We start from the raw sequence: 23,525 nt of genomic DNA, 5'->3' as shown, positions 1-23,525 counted from the left end.
ACAAGGGTATCACTTCACTTGAAGTAATAGAACGTTAAAATGTTCACTGCATTGTCTTTGTTTTGTTCTCCATCATCTTAAATTGAATGATATGACAACCCAAACAGGCCTACAGTAGCCTCTAACATGTATCCTAGGCTACTGCCTCATAATAACATACAATATGTATTTGGCATATTATTTGTTTACCAAGCTATAAAACATATCTAAAAATGACATCAGGTTAGTATCTCAAAGATACACAATTATCTAGACCAACCTTAGCTCACAGTGCCTTGAACTACAGGAGGCTTTTGGACAAAATGACATTGAGGTAGTCTGCACCTTACCTCCACCCCGTATAAGCTCACTGAAAGGAAGCCATCACTTCAGAATGAAATGAAAGGTCTAAAGTTCAATTTGGCATCTAGTCTGTTATGGATCATGAGTTTATGTGAGGTAGAACACCATTTACTGTAAACTGATAGACATCAACCGACTCACTGTCTGGTTGCTCAACCAATTTTGATGAAGTCAATATAAGAAACATAATTCAATGCATTTTACAACGTGCCAGATTACAGTTTGCAATGTACACATTTTATTCCAACATTGTCATTTGAATTTTAAACAATATACAGTCGTATTTAGACAACAGCAAAAATATTGCCTGAAATTCTTACATTTTCCACTGAATGCAGTAAAAAAGATTATACAAAGGAATATCACAGATCCAAAAACTGCATAGGCTGAAGAGAAAAATACCCAAAGAACCCAATGGAGACGTCCTTGTTTTAGCAATATGATCATACAATGGGGATTAGGATTAAGACGGCAGACTAGTCAATCTGCTGCTCCATATGTTCACAGGACAGAAAACATAACTCAGATTAATAACCTATGCCAATGTCTGAGACTTCGAGGAAAACAGTGTAGAATTTCTAGTGGTTTATGAAATCTTAGCACTCTTAACAAGTCCTACAGTACCATAATACCCAGTTCAGATTCCTGATGCAAGTCTTCTTGCCACAGTAACATATAAGCCATGCTGTACCAAAGTACTGTACATCAGCTGTCTTCTATAAAAACACTGCCATTCAGTTCGCAAAGCCAGCCTCCCCATCAATGGTCTTAAGAGTAGGAAAGACTTCGACATGTAAATGTATGATTGATTAATGCAGTTTTTCTTCATAGCAGAAATAGAATTAGTGGCACCTTTAGAGGCTATATAAAAAGGTGTCTTATTCTGAAATTAGGAAGATGAAACCTGAGGTGCGTTCAGTTTGCTTAAATGTTTACGGAACGGTTTGTACTGAACGACACATTTCCCGAAAACGTTCTTGTACCTTCTTTAACAGACTTTGAGGTATGTTTGCTGCCCTTGGGTGGGTGTGGTGAGGTGTGGCTTGACGCAATGAGTGACGTATTTAAAGGTCAGTGGCCATGATAACAGCTTTCCCCAACCCAACCACACCCCGTTTTTCAACTGGTCGTTCAGCACCGTTTCCGTTCAATTGAACGTTCCAGAACGTAAAAACGTACTGAACGCAGCACTGATGAAAGCTTGTTTTCAACCATGTTCCTCTGGCAGTTCCTCAGTCAGGTTAATGTTTTCTACTCCGATTACAGAGTAGTACCAATAAGTATGGTTTCATAAAAAGATGGAAACAAAGTAAAAATTCTTCACTCGTCACTGATGAGCTCCCAATATAATAATGGGATGTACCTTAGACATGGCAAGAGGCAGAATGATGCTGAAAATAAATAGACAAACCAAAAGGACCTTTAAAATATGAATAAATTAGAAACAGGATATATACACAAATATTAGCATTGAAGATATTTATGTACAGTTGCCCAATGACAGTGGATGTTCAAAATGCCAATTCAGCATCCCAGGCCATTGGGAAGCTCTGTCCTCTCATGCAGCCTGACGTTTATTGTCATGAGTCTTTTCCTGGAGGCACAACTGAACAATTTCCCCTTAGATAAGCCAGCTGCAAAGTCAAAATTGGCGATATTGTAAAAATGTATGAAAACACGAATTAGCTTTTTGGTCGTAATTGAAGGTTAGGCATTAGGGTTAGCAGTGTGGTTAGGGTAAAGATTAGGTTTTAAAAATCTGATTTTATGACTTTGTGGCTGTTCCAGCTAGTGACCACTCTGCAGAGCTGGCTCCAGAACAAGATTCATGATGAAAAACGCTAACCTGCTCCTCTCATATCTTCAGAATCATCTCTCCATCATTCAATTAAAACAAAACCACAAAATACACTATATATACAAAAATATGTAGACACCCCCTTCAAATTAGTGGATTCGGCTATTTCAGCCACACCTGTTGCTGACGGGTGTATAAAATCGAGCACACAGCAATGCAATCGCCATAGACAAACATTGGCAGTAAAATGTCCTTACTGAAGAGCTAAGTGACTTTTAACGTGTCTAGAATGACAGCATACAATGACATTCTAGACGATTCTGTGCTTCCAACTTTGTAGCAACAGTTTGGGGAAGGCTCTTTCCTGTTTCAGCATGACAATGCCCCCATGCACAAAGCGAGGTCCATACAGAAATGGTTTGTCGAGATCGGGGTGGAAGAACTTGACTGGCCTGCACAGGGCCCTGACCTCAACCCCATCGAACACCTTTGGGATGAATTGGAATGCAGACCGCGAGCCAGGCCTAATCACCCAATATCAGTGGCCGACCTCACTAATGCTCGTGGCTGAATGGAAGCAAGTTCCCGCAGCAATGTTCCAACATCTAGTGGAAAGCCTTCCCAGAAGAGTGGGTGCTGTTATAGCAGCAAAGGGGGGACCAACTCCATATTGATGCCCATGATTTTGGAATGAGATGTTCGACGCGCAGGTGTCCACATACTTTTGGTCATGTAGTGTCCCTCCAAAGTGAGAATGTGCTTAAATGTAGACTCAGCGATATGACATAGATGCAGAAACAAACAGCATAGTGATTCATTTTGCAAGGCTCAACTTCTCAGCTGTTTTGGTCGCCTGGCTACCACGCTGTAACAGCGTGAAGCGAACCCGTGTACATGCGCAGATACTGGGTGTGACTGTGTGAGAGCGAAGTCTTGCATCTCGCTCATCTCAATATCTGCGGTGCTGCTCGTGGCAACGTCATTTCGCTGAGTCTACCTTTAACCAGCGGCTGCACTGATAACACTTCTCAAAGAATAGATTGTGAAAGGCCTAATGGTTACTCCTTTTCTGAAAATAACTAAAAATCATTGCAGAACATTGACTGAGTTTTAATCAGAATGTTTGAACAACCAAAGCCTTAAAATACATGCCTTAGATATTTGATGGACTATGGATGGTATTATTGGATGCAGTAAACAGGTGTGAGCATGATTCACAAAGTGTATATAGTTACAGGGCAACGCTTATTGAACTTTGTATTAAGAAAAGTTCATAAAGAGTAATAAAAAGTAAACTTTAAACAATAGAAGAGAGTAGAAAATAGTAATTTACACCATTAGCACAAAAACATTGCAGCAGGATTCATGTTCCCCTTCCTGAGAGGAGACTGAGTGATCATCAGTAGCCTTTTTGTCTTCTTCTAGAAAAGTTGTGAATATAAAATGGAAATGAACAAACAATATTCTCCTCTCATATTCTTTAAGAGTGCCTGGGGAGGTGTGTTCCATGCATAGCAATTCTAATTCTATGGTTTCATGGAAGTGTCTGCGTAGTCAAGGTTCCGCTCACCTCGGTCAACTACAAACACCTCAAGCTGTCAAGAATAGCCACAATGTAGAGGAAATGTACACCTGAAATACCTGTGGCCTGATAATAATGCCAAATATTCCAGGTTTTATAACAAATATAATCAAAAACATAAGTGATATCCTGACAAAAGTACCCCTCAGAGTTGCTTCTCAAGCAGTCTGTGGGAATAGATTGGAAGACATACCACAACAAGAAACCATCCTTAAACATGGAATCTCATTGTAGAGAGGAACCAATAGGGATATGAGAAATGTGTTATTTATTTAGCCCTCCAAAGGTGTCTCTCTAAAGAGATGCATTGAAGTGGTGCATACAGCAAGTTGCTGCTCATGTCCAATGATAATGAAGGAGGGGTGGAGCTACCGCACACAGTCAATAGGAGCGTACAGTAACTGACAGGTATGAATGTAGATTAACTCAAAATAAACCAGTAGATTAGTGCAAATCAGAAGGATATCAATATCAATCAAAATAATGACATCATCACAATGAATAATGATAATATAGTCAGGAGTAGATGTGTGGTCATTGGCAGTTCAGTTCCAGGTGCAACAGAGGTCAGTCTGGTTGTATCCAGAGCACCGTTCCCCTCTCCCCTTCAAACATGAGCCCTATAGTACCTCAGGTTCTCGACTAAAGGTTCTCCCCGGGCTGGTACTGGGGCTCAGTGGAGGTAAAGTAGTCTTCCAGGAAGCCCTGCAGGTACTCAAAGGTGGGCCTCTCCTCGGCGTCCTTCCTCCAGCAGGTGAGCATGAGGTCATGAAGGGACTCAGGGCACTCAGCAGGACAAGGCATCCTGTAACCACGCTCCACCTGGTCCAACACCTCCCGATTCACCATGCCTGGGGGAGAGAGTTAGAGAGAGGAAAGGAATGGGACGGGGAGAACACAAACATCAATATACAGGGACCGAATGACAGGAGAGATAGATAGTGCATTGACCTTCATGGTTTCAAAGGATAACAGCCAACAGTGTCTTCACATAGGTATTCTTGCTTGCCAGCAGTGTGCGTCTTTGGGATGTGCTCAGAGTGGTAAGCAATTCTATCACACAACATTTACATTTACGTCATTTAGCAGACGCTCTTATCCAGAGCGACTTACAGTTAGTTAGTGCATACATTATTATTATTCTTTTTTTTTTTTTTCTTTTCATACCCCCTGTGGGAAACGAACCCACAACCCTGGCGTTGCAAACGCCATGCTCTATCAACTGAGCTACATCCCATTTTTGAAGATTCCCAGTAGCTACCTGGATATGGCACTCTCCCCTTGGTGGCCAGTTCTGTCAGTAAGACCCCAAACGACCAGACGTCTGATTTGATGGTGAAGCGGCCATACAGTGCAGCTTCAGGAGCCGTCCACTTGATGGGGAACTTTGCTCCTGCAACGAGAGACACACGTTTGACTAGACTCTGTAATTCAAGTTGTGGTGAGAAAACCTGAGAATAAAATGATGCCAATTATGTCTGAAGAGAGGTGACTTCAGTGCAGGCCAATTTGTCTGGCAGCCCAAACATTGAGAGGAGAGAGACATAAAACAGAGAGGAGACAGACAAAAGGAAGGGAGATGGTAATCAGAGCCCTCTAGTAGTCTTACCCTGCCTAGCAGTGTACTCGTTGTCCTCTATGAGACGGGCCAGGCCGAAGTCAGCCACTTTACACACCAGGTTGTCTCCCACTAGAATGTTGGCAGCCCTGAGGTCTCTGTGGACGTAGTTCATCCTCTCTACATACGCCATACCTGAGGCAATCTGAAGAGAAGACGCATGTTTAGGTTTGACTGAAACAGCCAGTGTGTGTGTGTGGACGTGTTTAAATATATGAAATAGTCAACAAACAAACATTTTACCAACTGGGGACATTTTGTTAGTCCCCACAAGGTCAAATGCTATTTCTAGGGGGTTTATGGTTAAGTTTAGAATCAGTGTTAGGGTTAGAATTAAGTTTAGGTTTAGGGTTAGGGTTAGGTTTTAAACTTAGGGAAAATAGGATTTTGAATGCGACCGAATTGTGTGTCCCCACAAGGTTAGTTATACAAGACTGTGTGTGTGTGTGTGTGTGTGTGTGTCCGGGTACATAATATGACTAGACAGTATTTACACTGACCATCTCTAAACTCTCTTACCTGCGAGGCCATGTCAACCAACTGAGGAAGGCGCAGCATCTTGCCCATGTCTCCCTTCAGGAAGTCCAACAAGCTTCCTTGTCCCATGTACTCCGTGACAATATAGATAGGTTCTTCAGACACCACGGCATAGAGCTGGACCAGCTTTTCATGTCTCAGCTTCTTCATGACCTGGGCCTCCATAAGGAAGGCCTCAGGGGACATGGTACCGGTCTTCAGGGTCTTGACCGCTACCCGCGTTGTACCGTTCCACGTGCCTACATAAAGGTTACACAGCTAGTTATGTTGTTGTAGTAACAATTATTATCATCAGATTATGTTTTCAAAACTGTCAAATAGGTGCCAACTGCCAAGGAATGTGTTGATGCAATGACAAATGCACTGTATAGACACTTTAGTTCCTCTACATGGCAATACTCCTTGTTTTGTCTGAGAGGATCAGCTGGTTTAGGGAGTTGGCTGAAGATCAGAAGGATCACACTGAAATTGATTCCTAAAGTTGCTAATTAAATCACAAGATAGCAGAGCTAGTTTTGTTTATTAGGATTCCCATTAGCTACTGCACATGCAGCAGCTACTTTTCCTGGGGTCCACATAAAATGTACAAATACATGACAAAGTAAAGAACAGTTATAGACAATTTTGTATATACACACAGTTCTGGAAAAAAATTAAGAGACCACTGCAAAAATATAAGTTTCTCTGGTTTTACTATTTATAGGTATGCGTTTGGGTGAAATTAACATTTTTGTTTTATTCTATAAACTACTGACAACATTTCTCCCAAATTCCAAATAAAAATATTGTCATTTAGAGCATTTATTTGCAGAAAATGACAACTGGTCAAAATAACAAAAAATATGCAGTGTTGTCAGACCTCAAATAATGCAAAGAAAATAAGTTCATGTTCATTTTTAAACAACACAATACTAATGTTTTAACTTAGGAAGAGTTCAGAAATCAATATTTGGTGGAATAACCCTGATTTTCAATCACAGCTTTCATGCGTCTTGGCATGCTCTCCACCAGTCTTTCACATTGATGTTGGGTGACTTTATACCACTCCTGGCGCAGAAATTCAAGCAGCTCGGCTTTGTTTGATGGCTTGTGACCATCCATCTTCCTCTTGATCACATTCCAGAAGTTTTCAATGGGTTTCAGGTCTGGAGATTGGGCTGGCCATGACAGGGTCTTGATCTGGTGGTCCTCCATCCACACCTTGATTGACCTGGCTGTGTGGACTGGTGCATTGTCCTGCTGGAAAATCCAATCCTCAGAGTTGGGGAACAATGTCAGAGCAAAAGGAAGCACGTTTTCTTCCAGGACAACCTTGTACGTGGCTTGATTCATGCGTCCTTCACAAAGACAAATCTGCCCGATTCCAGCCTTGCTCATCACCGATCCTCCACCAAATTTCACAGTGGGTGCGAGACACTGTGGCTTGTAGGCCTCTCCAGGTCTCCGTCTAACCATTAGGTGTTGGGCAAAGCTGAAAATTGGACTCATCAGAGAAGATGACCTTACTCCAGTCCTCTACGGTCCAATCCTTATGGTATTTTGCAAACCTCAGCCTGGCTTTTCTTTGCTTTGCTTCTCATTGATGAAGCTTTGCACGACTTCAGCCCTGCCCCTAGGAGCCTGTTTCGAACCGTCCTCACCGTGCACTTCACCCCAGCTTTTTGTAGGTCACTTGATGTCATCCTACGGTTGTTGAGTGACATTCGAATGAGTTGGCGGTCATCCCGGTCAATAGAGAGTCGTTTTCGCCCTCTGCCGGTCTGTAGCTTTGTTGTCCCCAATGTCTGCTGCTTGACCTTGTTCTTATGAACCGCCGTCTTTGAAATTTTAAGGATGGAAGCAACCTGACGCTTACTGTATCCCTCTGCCAGTAAAGCCAGAATTGAACCCTTCTTTTCCTCACACAAAACTTTATTTTTCAACTCTTTTGGCATGGTCAATAGTTATTTTTTGATTAATATTACTTTTGAGGTACTATTAGCACTGTTTTTGCCATCCAGCTGGTCCTATTGCAAGAGGATAGTGATGACCACAGCAGTGGTTTTTATACTTTTCCTGGTTAAATAAGATTTGGTTCAGGTGATCACCTAATTCAGTAGAAGACCAAAGAGCTCTCCAAGGATGTCAGGGACAAGATTGTACACCTACACAAGGCTGGAATGGCTACAAGACCATCGCCAAGCAGCTTGGTGAGAAGGTGACAACAGTTGGTGCGATTATTCGCAAATGGAAGAAACACAAAATAATTGTCAATCTCCCTCGGCCTGGGGCTCCATGCAAGATCTCACCTCGTGGAGTTGCAATGATCATGAGAACGGTGAGGAATCAGCCCAGAACTACACGGGAGGATCTTGTCAATGATCTCAAGGCAGCTGGGACCATAGTCACCAAGAAAACAATTGGTAACACACTATGCCGTGAAGGACTGAAATCCTGTAGCGCCCGCAAGGTCCCCCTGCTCAAGAAAGCACATATACAGGCCCGTCTGAAGTTTGCCAATGAACATCTGAATGATTCAGAGGAGAACTGGGTGAAAGTGTTGTGGTCAGATGAGACCAAAATTGAGCTCTTTGGCATCAACTCAACTCGCCGTGTTTGGAGGAGGAGGAATGCTGCCTATGACCCCAAGAACACCGTCCCCACCGTCAAACATGGAGGTGGAAACATTATGCTTTGGGGGTGTTTTACTGCTAAGGGGACAGGACAACTTCACCGCATCAAAGGGACGATGGATGGGGCCATGTACCGTCAAATCTTGGGTGAGAACCTCCTTCCCTCAGCCAGGGCATTGAAAATGGGTCGTGGATGGGTATTCCAGCATGTCAATGACCCAAAACACACAGCCAAGGCAACAAAGGAGTGGCTCAAGAAGAAGCACATTAAGGTCCTGGAGTGGCCTAGCCAGTCTCCATACCTTAATCCCATAGAAAAGATGTGGAGGGAGTTGAAGGTTAGAGTTGCCAAACGTCAGCCTCAAAACCTTAATGACTTGGAGAAGATCTGCAAAGAGGAGTGGGACAAAATCCCTCCTGAGATGTGTGCAAACCTGGTGGCCAACTACAAGAAACGTCTGACCTCTGTGATTGCCAACAAGGGATTTGCCACCAAGTACTAAGTCATGTTTTGCAGAGGGGTCAAATACTTATTTCCCTCATTAAAATGCAAATCAATGTATAACATTTTTTACATGCGTTTTTCAGGATTTTTTTGTTATTCTGTCTCTCACTGTTCAAATAAACCTACCATTAAAATTGTAGACTGATCATGTCTTTGTCAGTGGGCAAACGTACAAAATCAGCAGGGGATCAAATACTTTTTTCCCCTCACTGTATGTATGTATGTATGTATGTATGTATGTATGTATGTATGTATGTATGTATGTATGTATGTATGTATGTATGTATGTATGTATGTATGTATGTATGTATGTATGTATGTATGTATGTATGTATGTATGTATATATATATATATATATATATATATATATATATATATATATATATAAAAACATTAAAAATAATAACAAATATAATAAAATAAGAGTTATATATTGGAAAGACACCAAGAGACAACAAAAATACTATTTATACACTATTCATATACAGTGGGGAGAACAAGTATTTGATACACTGCCGATTTTGCAGGTTTTCCTACTTACAAAGCATGTAGAGGTCTGTAATTTTTATCATAGGTACACTTCAACTGTGAGAGACAGAATCTATAAAAAAAATCCAGAAAATCACATTGTATGATTTTTAAGTAATTAATTTGCATTTTATTGCATGACATAAGTATTTGATACATCAGAAAAGCAGAACTTAATATTTGGTACAGAAACCTTTGTTTGCAATTACAGAGATCATACGTTTCCTGTAGGTCTTGACCAGGTTTGCACACACTGCAGCAGGGATTTTGGCCATACAGACCTTCTCCAGATCCTTCAGGTTTCGGGGCTGTCGCTGGGCAATATGGACTTTCAGCTCCCTCCAAAGATTTTCTATTGGGTTCAGGTCTGGAGACTGGCTAGGCCACTCCAGGACCTTGAGATGCTTCTTACGGAGCCACTCCTTAGTTGCCCTGGCTGTGTGTTTCGGGTCGTTGTCATGCTGGAAGACCCAGCCACGACCCATCTTCAATGCTCTTACTGAGTGAAGGAGGTTGTTGGCCAAGATCTCGCGATACACGGCCCCATCCATCCTCCCCTCAATACGGTGCAGTCGTCCTGTCCCCTTTGCAGAAAAGCATCCCCAAAGAATGATGTTTCTACCTCCATGCTTCACGGTTGGGATGGTGTTCTTGGGGTTGTACTCGTCCTTCTTCTTCCTCCAAACACGGCGAGTGGAGTTTAGACCAAAAAGCTCTAATTTTGTCTCATCAGACCACATGACCTTCTCCCATTCCTCCTCTGGATCATCCAGATGGTCATTGGGAAACTTCAGATGGGCCTGGACATGCGCTGGCTTGAGCAGGGGGACCTTGCATACGCTGCAGGATCTTAATCCATGACGGCGTAGTGTGTTACTAATGGTTTTCTTTGAGACTGTGGTCCCAGCTCTCTTCAGGTCATTGACCAGGTCCTGCCGTGTAGTTCTGGGCTGATCCCTCACCTTCCTCATGATCATTGATGCCCCACGAGGTAAGATCTTGCATGGAGCCCCAGACCGAGGGTGATTGACCGTCATCTTGAACTTCTTCCATTTTCTAATAATTGCGCCAACAGTTGTTGCCTTCTCACCAAGCTGCTTGCCTATTGTCCTGTAGCCCATCCCAGCCTTGTGCAGGTCTACAATTTTATCCCTAATGTCCTTACACAGCTCTCTGGTCTTGGCCATTGTGGAGAGGTTGGAGTCTGTTTGATTGAGTGTGTGGACAGGTGTCTTTTATACAGGTAACAAGTTCAAACAGGTGCAGTTAATACAGGTAATGAGTGGAGAACAGGAGGGCTTCTTAAAGAAAAACTAACAGGTCTGTGAGAGCCGAAATTCTTACTGGTTGGTAGGTGATCAAATACTTATGTCATGCAATAAAATGCAAATTAATTACTTAAAAATCATACAATGTGATTTTCTGGATTTTTGTTTTAGATTCCGTCTCTCACAGTTGAAGTGTACCTATGTTAAAAATTACAGACCTCTATATGCTTTGTAAGTAGGAAAACCTGCAAAATCGGCAGTGTATCAAATACTTGTTCTCCCCACTGTATACAGTAAGTGGAGAGAGGCTATCTTACCCATCCAGACCTCTCCGAAGCATCCCTGTCCCAGTTTGAGGTCGAGGCACAGGGAGTCCCTGGGGATCTCCCAGGCATCGCGGGCCAGGCCCTGGGTCTGGGGCTTCAGTACGGGACATACCGCCGTCAGACAGTGGCACAGTCCGTCTGCATACTCTGAGAGGACAGGGAGGGAAGCTCTAATATCATCTTCTGGTAGTGTTACTGCTGTTTGTTCTTCACACAGAGTCTCTTATCAGAGGTATTTTTTTTAGAAGGAATTGGTTGAGATGTTTATACTTGTACACAGTGTTGTCAATGTGTGTGTGTGTGACTCACTGTGGTAGTGTGTGACCAGCTCATGTATGTTGTTAAACTGAGTGCGTGAGGTGATGTAGAACCCGCCACTGTCCATCTTTCTAATCTTGTAATGTTTCACATTCAGCCCTTTAGTGTTGTCATAGTCCAGGACTGACAGACAGTAGGCACCTGGGGAGAGGTACATAAGAGAGGAAATCAGTAAAGAAAGCAAGATAACCTTGGGCTGGAAATATTGCCTACTCCTTTATTCACATTTCCATTAGCTGATGCCTTTAGCAACTTCTAGTCTTCCTGGGGTCCAAAGGAAAAGTAGTTTGAAAAAAATTGCTTTATTAGTGTCCTTTTGTGTTCACAAGTTCCTTTCCTTTGTGGTCCCACAAATACGAAACAATACACCGAGTCTGCCATCAGAGGGCAGCACCAGCCCAGTGAGCCAGCCTGATGAGTGACCTCAAAGAACCCCTGGGCAATTCCCCTTCCTTCCCTCTCTGTTTAAACTGGGTGATACTCTTGTGGTTGTCAAACGTTACAGATAGAGATGTCATGAATAGAGCCGACATGATTCCTTATTCTATATGTTATATAGAGGCATGTTTACATAACACATTTCTATCTGAACGCTCGTTCCCTTACGCTGTGCCCTGCTGAATGCGCCCATGGCTCCACAATAACCTACTTCTGTCTTACTCCCTCACCCGAAGCCTCCCCACTGCTCCCACTCAGTTCCCGGCAGCGTCCCCCCCCCCCCCCCCCCCCACCTTTACCCACTCTCTTTCTCCGCTGAGCTCGGCCCATGGGGAGTGTGTGACATTACCGTGGCTGTGCTGTACGATCAGAGGCATCTAACATTCGCTGCGTCCCAGGGGTGTCACATCAAATCCCAAATCAGATTTTATTTGGCATATCCTTCGTAAACAACAGGCGTAGACTAACAGTGAAATGCTTACTTACGTGCCCATCCCAACAGTGCAGAGGTAAAGAAAAATAGATAAATAATAGAGAAGTAGTAATAATACAAGTGATATATACACAACCCGTACCGAGTCGATGTGCAGGGGTATGAGGTAATTGAGGTAGATAAACTGAGTATACCAAACATTAGGAACACCTTCCTAATATTGAGTTGCACCCCCCTTTTGCCCTCAGAACAGCCTCAATTTGTCGGGTCACGGACTCTACAAGGTGTTGAAAGCATTCCACAGGGATGCTGGCCCATGTTGACGCCAATACTTCCTACAGTTGTGTCAAGTTGGCTGGATGTCCTTTGGGTGGTGGACCATTCTTGATACACACGGGAAACTGTTGAGTGGGGAAAACCCAGCAGCGTTGCAGTTCTTGACATAAACCGGTACGCTTAGCGTGTACTTCTATACCCCATTCAAAGGCACTTAAATGTTTTGTCTTGCCCATTCACCCTCTGAATGGAACACATACACAATCCATGTCTCAATTCTTATTTTACAAATCAGAGGTTTGCTTTTTCTACATAAAAGGTTTACGAAACAGCTATTTTAAAAGATCATGGTTACACAGCTCCACAGCTTCATCCCCAGAAAAGGACAATGCCCATGGGCCAGCCAGCATTCCAATGTAGTCTTAATTGTCAGTGGAGATGCTTTGGTGTAATCTGTGATGTGTTTCCACTGGAGATGCTAGCCTCAGACACTCACCTTTGGTGGTCTCGCTCTCTCTAACCAGGAACGTCCCTCTCCTGTTGTCCAAACTCAAGAGGAGCCGCTCCGAGTCGCGACGCGTGATCTTCCCAAAATACCACCTAGGGAAGAGAGGGGAGAGAGCACGGGACACAGTGACCAGGTTGAGAGGAGGGAAAAAGTGTGGGGGTGTGTGAGAGAGAGAGCGAGCGAGCGAGAGAACTGCCTTCTGTGCATGCCCCAATCAAATAAGTATTGCATTCTGATTACTGCCCCTTACCTGGAAGCCATAGGCAATCTGAGATGACTGGTAGGATAAAGGTAAGAAATGGAATCATTACACAGGTTAGTTTGTGTGTGTTATTATCACGTGTGTCTATGCATGTCAGCTTGTAGAGTATGTATGCCTTCAAGGTGCATAGAGAGATACTGTAGTTGGAATTTCTTTGAATTCCATCAGTTTCATTTTCAATTCTTGATTAAATGAAATACGAGAGAGAAGAAAAGGTGGGAAGGATAAATAGATAAGAGGGAGAGAAGAGAGGGAGGGATTTACTCTTCTGCCTGGATGGAGTCGGACGGAGCCACATAATTGCTGGGGATGTAACCACTTCCTCCCGTGGTCAGAGAGCGAGCCAGCCACCAGTCCCCTTCTCTGTGGAGACAAGAATGGAAATGTTTCACAGATGGTCTCCTTTGCAAGTCTGTGCTTCTAGTTTACATGGGCTGATTTTGATTCTACTTCATATGGAGTGATTCTTAACACAGACTGAGTGAAGAAAACAAACTTTACACACAGTACATTCATATTGGGAGACACATATCGAATAGTCTCACAGATGATCTTCTTCACATGGAGTTTCACATGCACAGGACTATGGTGAAACAGTAGCACACATTCATACAGGGTCGACTCAACGGGAGGAAATTATTTACAATATCCGTAGACTACAGGGCGGTTTCCTGGACACAGATTAAAACTGGTCCTGGACTAAGAAGATGTATCAATGAAGATTCTACGTTAACTCCAATAAATTCTCTAGGATTAGGCTTAATCTGTGTCCAGGAAATCAACCCTACAACTACTAGGAATACTAATGGTATGGATGCACAGGGGATTCAAACACAAACGTGTACTATGACACCGTTAACCAAATGCAGGGAAGTTATCATGTGAACCAGTAACTATGATGCGTTAGTGACATGAACACACTGGGACACAAATACACACAGCGTATTCATTCACATGAAGGACACAAAGACAAGAGAAGCTTCACTGACCTGCTGTTCAACTTTCTCCTAAATACAATTATGAAGGTATGGAGAAATAGTTTGGGGAGATGGAGATAGAGAGGAGATGCGAAGGGGGTGGATGGGGTTAAAAAAAAGAGACAGAAAGCGTGTTAGCAAAGCAGATTTGTAGCTAGAGATACAGTATACAGAACAGAATCATTACAACAACAGTTATCCACCACCCCCTCATCCCAACACTACAGTGGAACCTAGCTCACTTTTCAAAGACATACAGTACAACCATTAAACCAGAAGTTTGTCTAAAGCTTATACTGTATGTCCATGAAAACAGGGTTATTGATTGATTTTATAGAAAGAAGAGACATTAAGCAGCCATACCTAAAACAGAGGACAGATAATATAATTGGTGCAGACCTAATATTAGTATCAAGAAAGCTTCATAATATAATAACAAGTGCATGGTGCAGAAATAAAGCTAAGAATGGGTTGGCTCATAAAATAGGAAACAGTGAAACATTATCTTATGGTTATCATATCTCGGTGAGTTCACAGAGTTTATGTATTTGACCTGGTAACCCTAAGGGAATAGCTGTAGCAGCGTCAGGGGGCAGATGCACTAATCACAATAATCCACTATAGTTCTATTGTCCTCAGCTCAGGCCTTCTAGGTCAACACTGTTATAGCTGCAGTATTGGGGGCTCGGCTCACTAGAATAATATGGCCCACTGCACTTTTATTGATTAGAGAAAGCCTAAAACGTGTAAAAGCAGCACAGACTGACATCATTAGAATGAATGAACAGTCATTTCTATCATTTTAACATGTACATTTAAATGAGAGTTATTTAACAGACAATTATCTAGCAAGACTTGCAATCTGTGCATTCAACTAAGGTAGAGACAGCAGGAAGGGGGTAGTCACAACAGGAAGGGGGCTAGTCGCAACAGGAAGGGGCTTGTCGCAACAGGAAGGGGCTTGTCGCAACAGGAAGGGGCTAGTCGCAACAGGAAGGGGCTTGTCGCAACAGGAAGGGGCTTGTCGCAACAGGAAGGGGCTTGTCGCAACAGGAAGGGGCTTGTCGCAACAGGAAGGGGCTAGTCGCAACAGGAAGGGGCTAGTCACAACGGGATGGGCTAGTCGCAACAGGATGGGCTAGTCACAACAGGAAAGGGCTAGTCACAACAGGAAGGGGGTAGAAACATATCAGCTTCCATGTGGACGCACCAGTGAGATGTACAGCTGTACTGTTTGTGAATGACCAGGAGAAAATAGGAATTCTACAACAAAAACCTGTCAGCTCACACAAAACAGATCCTTGTGAAGGGAGCCTGTTTCTATGGTTACATACTTTACAGAGGGAGGGTGACTGACACAGGGTTTGGGGGCAAAAAAGCCAGCCAGCGCAGCAAGAGACCAGACATGCAGAGTACAGTGTGTGTGTGTGTGTGTGTGTGTGTGTGTGTGTGTGTGTGTGTGTGTGCGGGGGGTATGTCTGTGTCTATCCCTGAGTGTATGTCTCCATCTTCATCTTATGCTAAAATGTTTATTCTATTCTGCTGAGCCATTTACTTTGTTCATATTCTTATATTTTATTATTTATTCTTGTTGTTGCCTTGTTTCGAAGGATCCTGCAAGTAAGTATTTCGTTGGACGATGTATAACATGCGGATCCCGTATATACGACTAATAAAATGTGAAACTTGAAAAACTCATCTCAGTGTGTGTGTGTGGTGTTGCCTCACGTGTTGTTCAATATCTGTAGCCGTTCACCCTTCCTGAAAGACAGATCGGAGGCCGTGCGAGACTCGTAGTCATACAGTGCCACGAACGTCGTCACACCTCCTGCAGGGGTGAGAGCAGATAGACACAATTATCTCAGATGAGTGGGGCATTAAATATGAAGTACTATTGCAATACCATGTTTAAAAAGACACAGTACTATTCATATATGCAGAGTAAACTAAGTAGCTTTTCCATAAAAGGGTATCAAACATACATTGTACTGAATAAGATTCGCATGTACTACAGTTGTCAGTAGCATCAAATAAATTACATTCAATGCACCTCTGGCTGTTTTAGATAATCATTCCTTTAGTGAAATAGAATGATTTAATCATTTATTTATATTCCATTCTAGGTATTAGTGGGGTATCTGGGCCCTCCAGTCTTACCTGCAAGTGTCCCTCTGTTAGGAGATGTGACGCTATTGGTGGACTCCGCGCCCCCAAACAGGGCCAGCTCTGGGGTATTGATCAACGGCTGAGTGGACCGGCGTGTCCCGCCCACTGCTGGACTCAGATTGGGCATGAGTGTGTGCTGGGCGGGGCTGATGTTGTAGCCGCCACCCCCTTCTCCTAAACTGATGTTACCATCAAGACTCCGTGTCCGAAGGCCTGCGGTTTTGGGCTTGCTCTTGGTTCCCCCCATGGCCTAGGCCTGTAAGACAAACAGAGAGACTTATGAGTTTTTGCACTTTCAGCAACAACAAAAAAAAGATGCTGTGTTTGGATTAATTAAACAGCTCATTAAGATATAGCACAGTTCAGACTTCACCTCCTTTCTACATGATGGTATAGGCTTAGAATAGCTACATTACCTTCAGCCAAACACCATTGTATATCTGGATACTTTATATTTATTAGGGCTGACCTCATTTAGTTGATTGTTTGGTCAATAGGCTGTTGGTCGACCAAGATTTTTTTAGTCTAGCAGTGGCAAAAATAAATACAAATAATAATAATAATATTTTTTATATATGGCACGAGACGTGTCTGATTCACGCCTGTCTGAGTGGACTGATCCATTGCGTAGGCTGCGGGGTTGGCACACTAGTAGTACATTTACCATTAATTCCCATAACTTCTAATCTACAATGCTTGTTTGGTTACGGTCATTTCTGTTGATGTATTCAATATATTATTATTATTACAGTCTTACCATTGTCATTGTAGGAGTGGACACATTGTTTGCAGAGCACACAACCTAGGCTACACTTGTGAGAAAATATTTTGGGTTTATTTCATTCCATTTATTCATTGTCTTTGTTTGGAGCGCTCCAGACTAGTCTACCTGGCCTTTGCGCAAATGTAGGCCTAAAAGTGTGCCAATTTGGGGATCTGATACTATTTCTGATTGTCTTAGCTCACCATCATTGTGGAGCTTCTCAAATATTTTTTTTCTTCGCCTCAAACAGCAAGTAAACGAAGTCTGTTTTTACATCCATTGAGAATGACAATAGTTCCTCAGTGTAGCCTATTTTCAAAACCTTTCCAGCTTTCTCCCTTTCGATTACCACTCAGCATGAAAGGTGAAACAAATGTAATGCGCAGATCCGGTGGAAATGTCATAAAATAGGCCTGATTACTTCTTATCCTTTGTGCAAAACAGCCAACAGCTGTGTGTCTGTCCGGTGCTCACTGGTGCGGGAAACCCTGAGGACCCAGAATATTTTATACAATGTTGCGAGTTTGCCAGTATGAGCTTTGGGCCTGACCAAGTTTATACAATAGTTGATATGTTTCAAGTTCCTTGCAGACAGGCCATGCGTAGCCAATGTGATTTATAGGATATTTATTCTAAAATCAGGATATTTTCTACCTGCAGGCTGCAGTGTTTTTAATGGTTGGCTTTATGTAGGCTATTTTTACATATTGGCAATGGCAATAGAAGTTACTTTTAGATTTGTATCATTTTCATTTAGAATTGTTATTAACCACATGACATTGATTTTGAGATATTTAGACTTTAGTATAAATTAAATGAAACGGTTCCACGAAAATGTGCATATGAATATCATAACTGACACTCCGATCAGTAGAAATGGTAGGATAACTTGGCACTCCAAATGGAAAAGGTTGCCGACCGCTGGTGTAGCCTATTACGGGCATCAGCAGAATCTGCGAAGGCCAGCAGCAGCGGGCAGCGGGTAGCGGGTAGCGGGTGGAGGCGGCTCGGGAACAGTTTTTCTTCTGGTTAGGCTGTATTTATCTCTGGCTCCCTCTTTAGTAATTTGTGTCTTCATTCTTAAAGCATCAGACAAGCTCAGTAGCCTACATATAGTTGATTTTATTCAAACATAGGGTGTATGGAAAAATATACATACACATTTTTCGACCAATCAATTGGTCAAAAGAACAGACGACTCTGTCGACACATTTTTCTGTTGATGTCAGGGACAGCCCTAATATTTATATTCTGGACTCTGACATTTCTCATTCTGATATTGCTCGTTCTGATATTTCTTAATTTCACATTTTTGGGTAATGTATGTATTGTTTTGTATTGCTAGGTATTACTGCACTTGCAGTGCAACATCTGAAAATCTGTGTACGTGACCAATAAACTTTTATTTGATTAGATTTTTTTTATTAGAACACTCACTCTCTGACCCCAGGCCTCTCCCAGGCTTCTTAACCAAGGGCAGGGCCAAGGGCGGAAACCAGAGAGCAGGGCCAAGGGCAGAAACCAGAGATACATGGGAAGCCATACAGTTGCTATGTTCTAACCCACAGAAGTACAGTGTCATGTGCAGTAATAATACATGCTTAACCAATGCTTCCCTAAGGATGGGCTTGCAGCTGCCGCTCCTCAGCCACCAGACAGGAAGCCACAGCTGTAAGACCCCTCATCCCAGCTTCCACCCACACACACCCACCCACCCACCCTCCATCCACAACCCAACCCAACATACCAAACAGAGGCTTCTCCACCCCAAGAGAGATGATTGAATATGAAATGTATGAAATACAGAAAATACAGAATGGGAATGAATGAATCGGGCGCAGTGACACGGTCGCCAGGTGTACGGTGTTTCCGGGTTAAGCAGGCATTGTGTCAAGAAGCAGTGTGGCTCGGCTGGGTTGTGTTTCGGAGGATGCACGGCTCTCGACCGTCGCCTCTCCCGAGTCCGTACGACAAGACTAACTACCATTTGGAGAAAAATGGGTAAAAAAACAAACACCAAAAGACATGTGAAGTTTGAAATGAAATACGTTTGCTAACATGGGGGATTGTTAATGGGACAAAGATGGCTACAACCATCAAACTAGTAGTAGTTTAAAGGATCATTTGACAAAATGTGTGGTGCACATGAATGTTATAAACTTATCTTTCTATTTATTGTTATCGCATCAATTCAGGCGATTTATTACAATATGGATTTTTGTCAATATAGCCCAGCTCTAGTTTACACACACACTGATATTAATGAGTCACGATCAATAGACTCACTATCAGTCAGATCAAAGGACTGGTTGTACAGTACCCAACCTAACCTCTCATTCACACCCTCCTACCACCCAGTGAATAGTGTGACCTGCTGCCGTGCCATCGCTCGAGCTCATTTGCTCCAAATGAATGCTGTGAACATGTTGCCCAAGGCGACAGTCCATCCGGACATAAGGCTACATGCAGGCTCATAATTGGACAGAGTTCAATTGAGCATAAATATTGAGGTGTTGCTGAATCAGTCTGTATAATCACATGACCAGTCTGTATAATCACATGACCAGTCTGTATAAATCAAGAGATGAAAGAGGAAGTACTGTAGCAGCTGTAAACAAAACAGGTCTCTCTAGAAAAATATATTTAATCTCAAGAAGAATGAATGGATAAATGAAGGTTAAGTAAAATACAAAATAAAACCAAGAGCTGCAATTCCACAAGAGGTTTTGTCAAGAGTAACAATGACCTATGAGGAGAGTTTACGCTTTAACGTACAATTAAGGCGCTAAGATCTCTTAAAGACTCTTGCTCTTTACTCCTAAGCTCCCTGCGTTCTTAGAAAGTGGCTCCAGTTATAAACACATGATACATTTCAGTCTAATCACAGTTTAGTGCATGGTATTCATTACACTAAGTCCAGGATAATTTAGGGACTCAACCCTCCACTACTATTATGGATGGATATGTATTTATTTGGACAGTGAAGCTAAAACTTTTCATTAGTCTCTATACTCCAGCATTTTGGATTTGAGATTCAATGTTTTATATGAGGCGACAGTACAGAACGTCACCTTTTATTTGAGGGCATGTACATATCTGTTTTACTGTTTAGAAATTAAAGCACTATGTATCTAGTCCCCCCATTTGAAGGTGTCAAGTATTTGGACAAATGTACTTGGTGTATAACATTTTGTCAAAAGTTTAGTATTTGGTCCCATATTCCTTGCACGCAATGACTACTTCAAGCTTGTGACTCTACAAACTTGTTGGATACATTTGCTGTTTGTTTTGGTTGTGTTTCAGATTATTTTGTGCCCAATAGAAATGAATGGTAAATAACATATTGTGTCATTTTGGAGTCACTTTTACTGTAAATAAGAGAACTTCTACATTAATGTGGATGCTACCAGGATTACGGATAATCCTGAATGAATCGTGAATAATGGAATGATAGGTGAGAAAGTTATATGCATAAATATCATACCCCCAAAAATGGTAACCTCCCTGTTATTGGTAATGGTGAGAGGTTAGCACGTTTTGGGGGCATGATCTTTGTGCATCTGTAATATCGTATGTTCTTGTCTATAACTGTTCTGTACTTCGTCATGAATTTGTATGTTTTATGTGGACCTCAGGAAGAGTAGCTGCTGCATGTGCAGTAGCTAATTGGGATTCTAATAAACTAAACTCCAAAGTAACTAAACTAAACTCCAAAGTAAGATCCAAAGAATTTAGCTAGCAAGGCTAGGGTGACAGACAGCTTCTCAGAGGCTTGCAATGTACTGACGACACATGCTGGAAAAATGTATGACACAAAGAAAAACACCCATCTTTCACCAGGGGGAACTTTGTGAGACCTAGCCGTGCTTCTCGTCAGTCAGAGGAGAGACACGCACACACACACACACTTGGCAGGCAGCCAGGAGTGTTGGAGACGGAGGCCCCATAGCCTCTTGCTGCTTATCAAACAGCTGAGGAGATTCCTATGGATCCGATGTAGACTAGGACATAGCAGCAGCCCGTCTAGCCTGCCAGCCTCCATATTTTTCTCTCTCTCTCTCTCTCACACACACACACACACACACACACACACTTCATGAGGAGGAAAAGCTGAACCAGGGGGGCTCATTACATTTCTAGCCCAGCCGGCGTCAGGGTGTGGGAGGGGGCTGGTTGTTGGAAGGCAAGGGGGGCTGGAGTGGAGAGAGAGGGGGTCAATGAGGATAGAGGCGGTCGATATGTCCCCCAAGGGTATGTCTGTACAACAGGGTAGTTTTACTGTACAGTAGCTAACAGTGTGGCCAGGTTAGAGCGCAGTCAGCGCACACACTCAGGCAGACACAAAGAAGACAGGTGGCACAGCAAGCCGGTCTTTGTATCTTTTGTGTCTCATCCACTGTATATTGTATATCCTCACTCTACATCAGCCTATACTCCAGAGTTTTATGTTTGTTTACTGTATTTAATTAATGTATATTGTATATTCTGTATGGTGACAATGTTGGCTTTGTGTCTGCATTCTGTCTGTACATTGTCTATTACTGCCAGCACCTATTCACTAAGTCGAATTCTGGGTATGTGTAAATGTAGGCTACTTGGCGAATAAAGTGATTCTGATTGTGGTTGTATGGTTAATACGCCTTTTCAGACACTTCCTCTCCCATTTCACTGTCTCCCTCTATCAATTAACCCCGTCACATTTCACACAACTGGCACCTTCATGATGGAGATGTTGTTTTAATATGTCTCAGGTATTTATTTAGTAATATACATAACAGCTTCTTAGTGAATATGCTGAAACTATTTCATTAGTAGCAATCAATGTAATTTCTAAGTCAGCTTTAGACTTTAGCATGCAATATGTATAGCAGCATAACATACCATGTGATCTGAAATAAATCCCTATTTTCAGCAAAATAATTCAACAGAATTTCCTCCCATTAACATCCAAAACAAAACTCCCAACAAAGCTTGTTTGTCAGATCTGACCAAATCTACCCAAGTCTCAGACAGCTGAGTGAAGTAAACATCAGATGGGGCTCAAAGTCTCAAGGTCTGGGCTCTGGGGCATTCCAGCCTTCCTCTATTACACTGCTGCTCAAACAAAGAAGTATATTGTTAGCTCACACTCCCAGCAAGCCCTTCAATCAAAAAATGTATTTGAATAGACTTGATTCACACTATAGATCCGACCCAGACCGCACTGTGTTGGCTTGGCTACTGTATGGTTTGAAACAGGCAGCACTGTGTTCATGCCCAAGCCACTGTGCTGTGCTTGCTATGGCCCGAGGTCTTCCAAAACCTTGCGTGTGTATTAATGTATCTTCAAATGCTGCTTCTCTATTGATGACAGCCACTAGGAAATATGGAAATGAATCATGAAGTGACCATAATGTGTTCACAGGAAAAGGGTGATAAATAGATAAGATAGATAAGATAGATACCCAGATTCTGCCCTTTGTGCATGTACACTGTGTGTAATAAACCAGTGAGGTCCAGTCAGTGCCTCATTGGTTCGAATAAGATTGCAGTAACTAAGCACTCAGCACCTGCTCCACTCACTACGATGCAGAAAGAAACCCAGTAAAATCCCTCTGGCAGCAAGGCAGGGGGTGATGAGGGATAATTATGCACAAGAAACCGGCAACGGATTCCAAATCCTTCAAGTCTCATGGGCTTTGGCTGAATGGGGGGAATGGTCTTTTCATTTCGCTGCCGGTTGTTTTTTTGTATATTCTGTTGTCGTTCTCTCTTCATTTTTCTGCTTCTTCTGAAAGGATAAAGGATCATCTCTGAATAGGAAAGTGAAACTGAGACAATTCAAAGGCTATGGTGTCATTCATCTTTTTAAGACGGTACATTCATCACTTCTTTGTCGGAACATTTCCTATTAATTCAATAACATCAATTTTTTTTAAAGATCCCTGATGAATTCAGTTAGTGTCTCTGCTTAATTTTTTGAAGCTCATTATTGATAATCAAGCAGTCTTCATTTACTCATGAATAGTGGTCCTTCGTGGCTCAGTTGGTAGAGCATGGCGCTTTCAACGCCATGGGGTTGTGGGTTTGATTCCCACTGGGGCCACCCATACGAATTTGTATACACACACTACTGTAAATCGCTTTGGAGAAAATAGTCTGCTAAATGACATATTATTATATTATGAAAGTAATAAAACAGCATGCAGGCTTGATTTGATTTGTTCAGGCTAAGATTGAAACCCTATAGCCAACTATGATGATGATAGACTGTTGATAGTAAGTGAG

General features: G+C 42.5%; 1 protein-coding gene across 2 annotated transcripts in view; it reads right to left on the bottom strand.

Annotated features, from left to right (window-relative positions):
- Positions 1-559: 559 nt before the first annotated feature.
- The window catches only part of LOC311150072 (proto-oncogene tyrosine-protein kinase Src-like), a 42,339-nt gene continuing 19,373 nt past the window's right edge, over positions 560-23,525 (bottom strand). For both annotated transcript variants that reach the window (XM_084187338.1, XM_084187339.1), the window contains 10 exons: positions 16,487-16,751; positions 16,058-16,157; positions 13,617-13,715; positions 13,079-13,182; positions 11,427-11,576; positions 11,109-11,264; positions 5,860-6,116; positions 5,332-5,485; positions 4,984-5,115; positions 560-4,573 (listed from right to left, as the gene is read on the bottom strand). In XM_084187338.1, the coding sequence (XP_084043464.1) occupies positions 4,365-4,573; positions 4,984-5,115; positions 5,332-5,485; positions 5,860-6,116; positions 11,109-11,264; positions 11,427-11,576; positions 13,079-13,182; positions 13,617-13,715; positions 16,058-16,157; positions 16,487-16,742 (1,617 nt within the window). In that variant the 5' untranslated portion in view covers positions 16,743-16,751 and the 3' untranslated portion in view covers positions 560-4,364. The remainder of the gene's footprint in view (positions 4,574-4,983; positions 5,116-5,331; positions 5,486-5,859; positions 6,117-11,108; positions 11,265-11,426; positions 11,577-13,078; positions 13,183-13,616; positions 13,716-16,057; positions 16,158-16,486; positions 16,752-23,525) is intronic.

The sequence above is a fragment of the Coregonus lavaretus genome (genome assembly GCF_964263955.1).
Source record: "Coregonus lavaretus genome assembly, chromosome: 22".
NCBI classification, from domain to species: Eukaryota; Metazoa; Chordata; class Actinopteri; order Salmoniformes; family Salmonidae; genus Coregonus; species Coregonus lavaretus.
The sequence above is the reverse complement of the archived record's forward strand: the minus strand, read 5'-3'. Positions and strand labels throughout refer to the sequence as shown.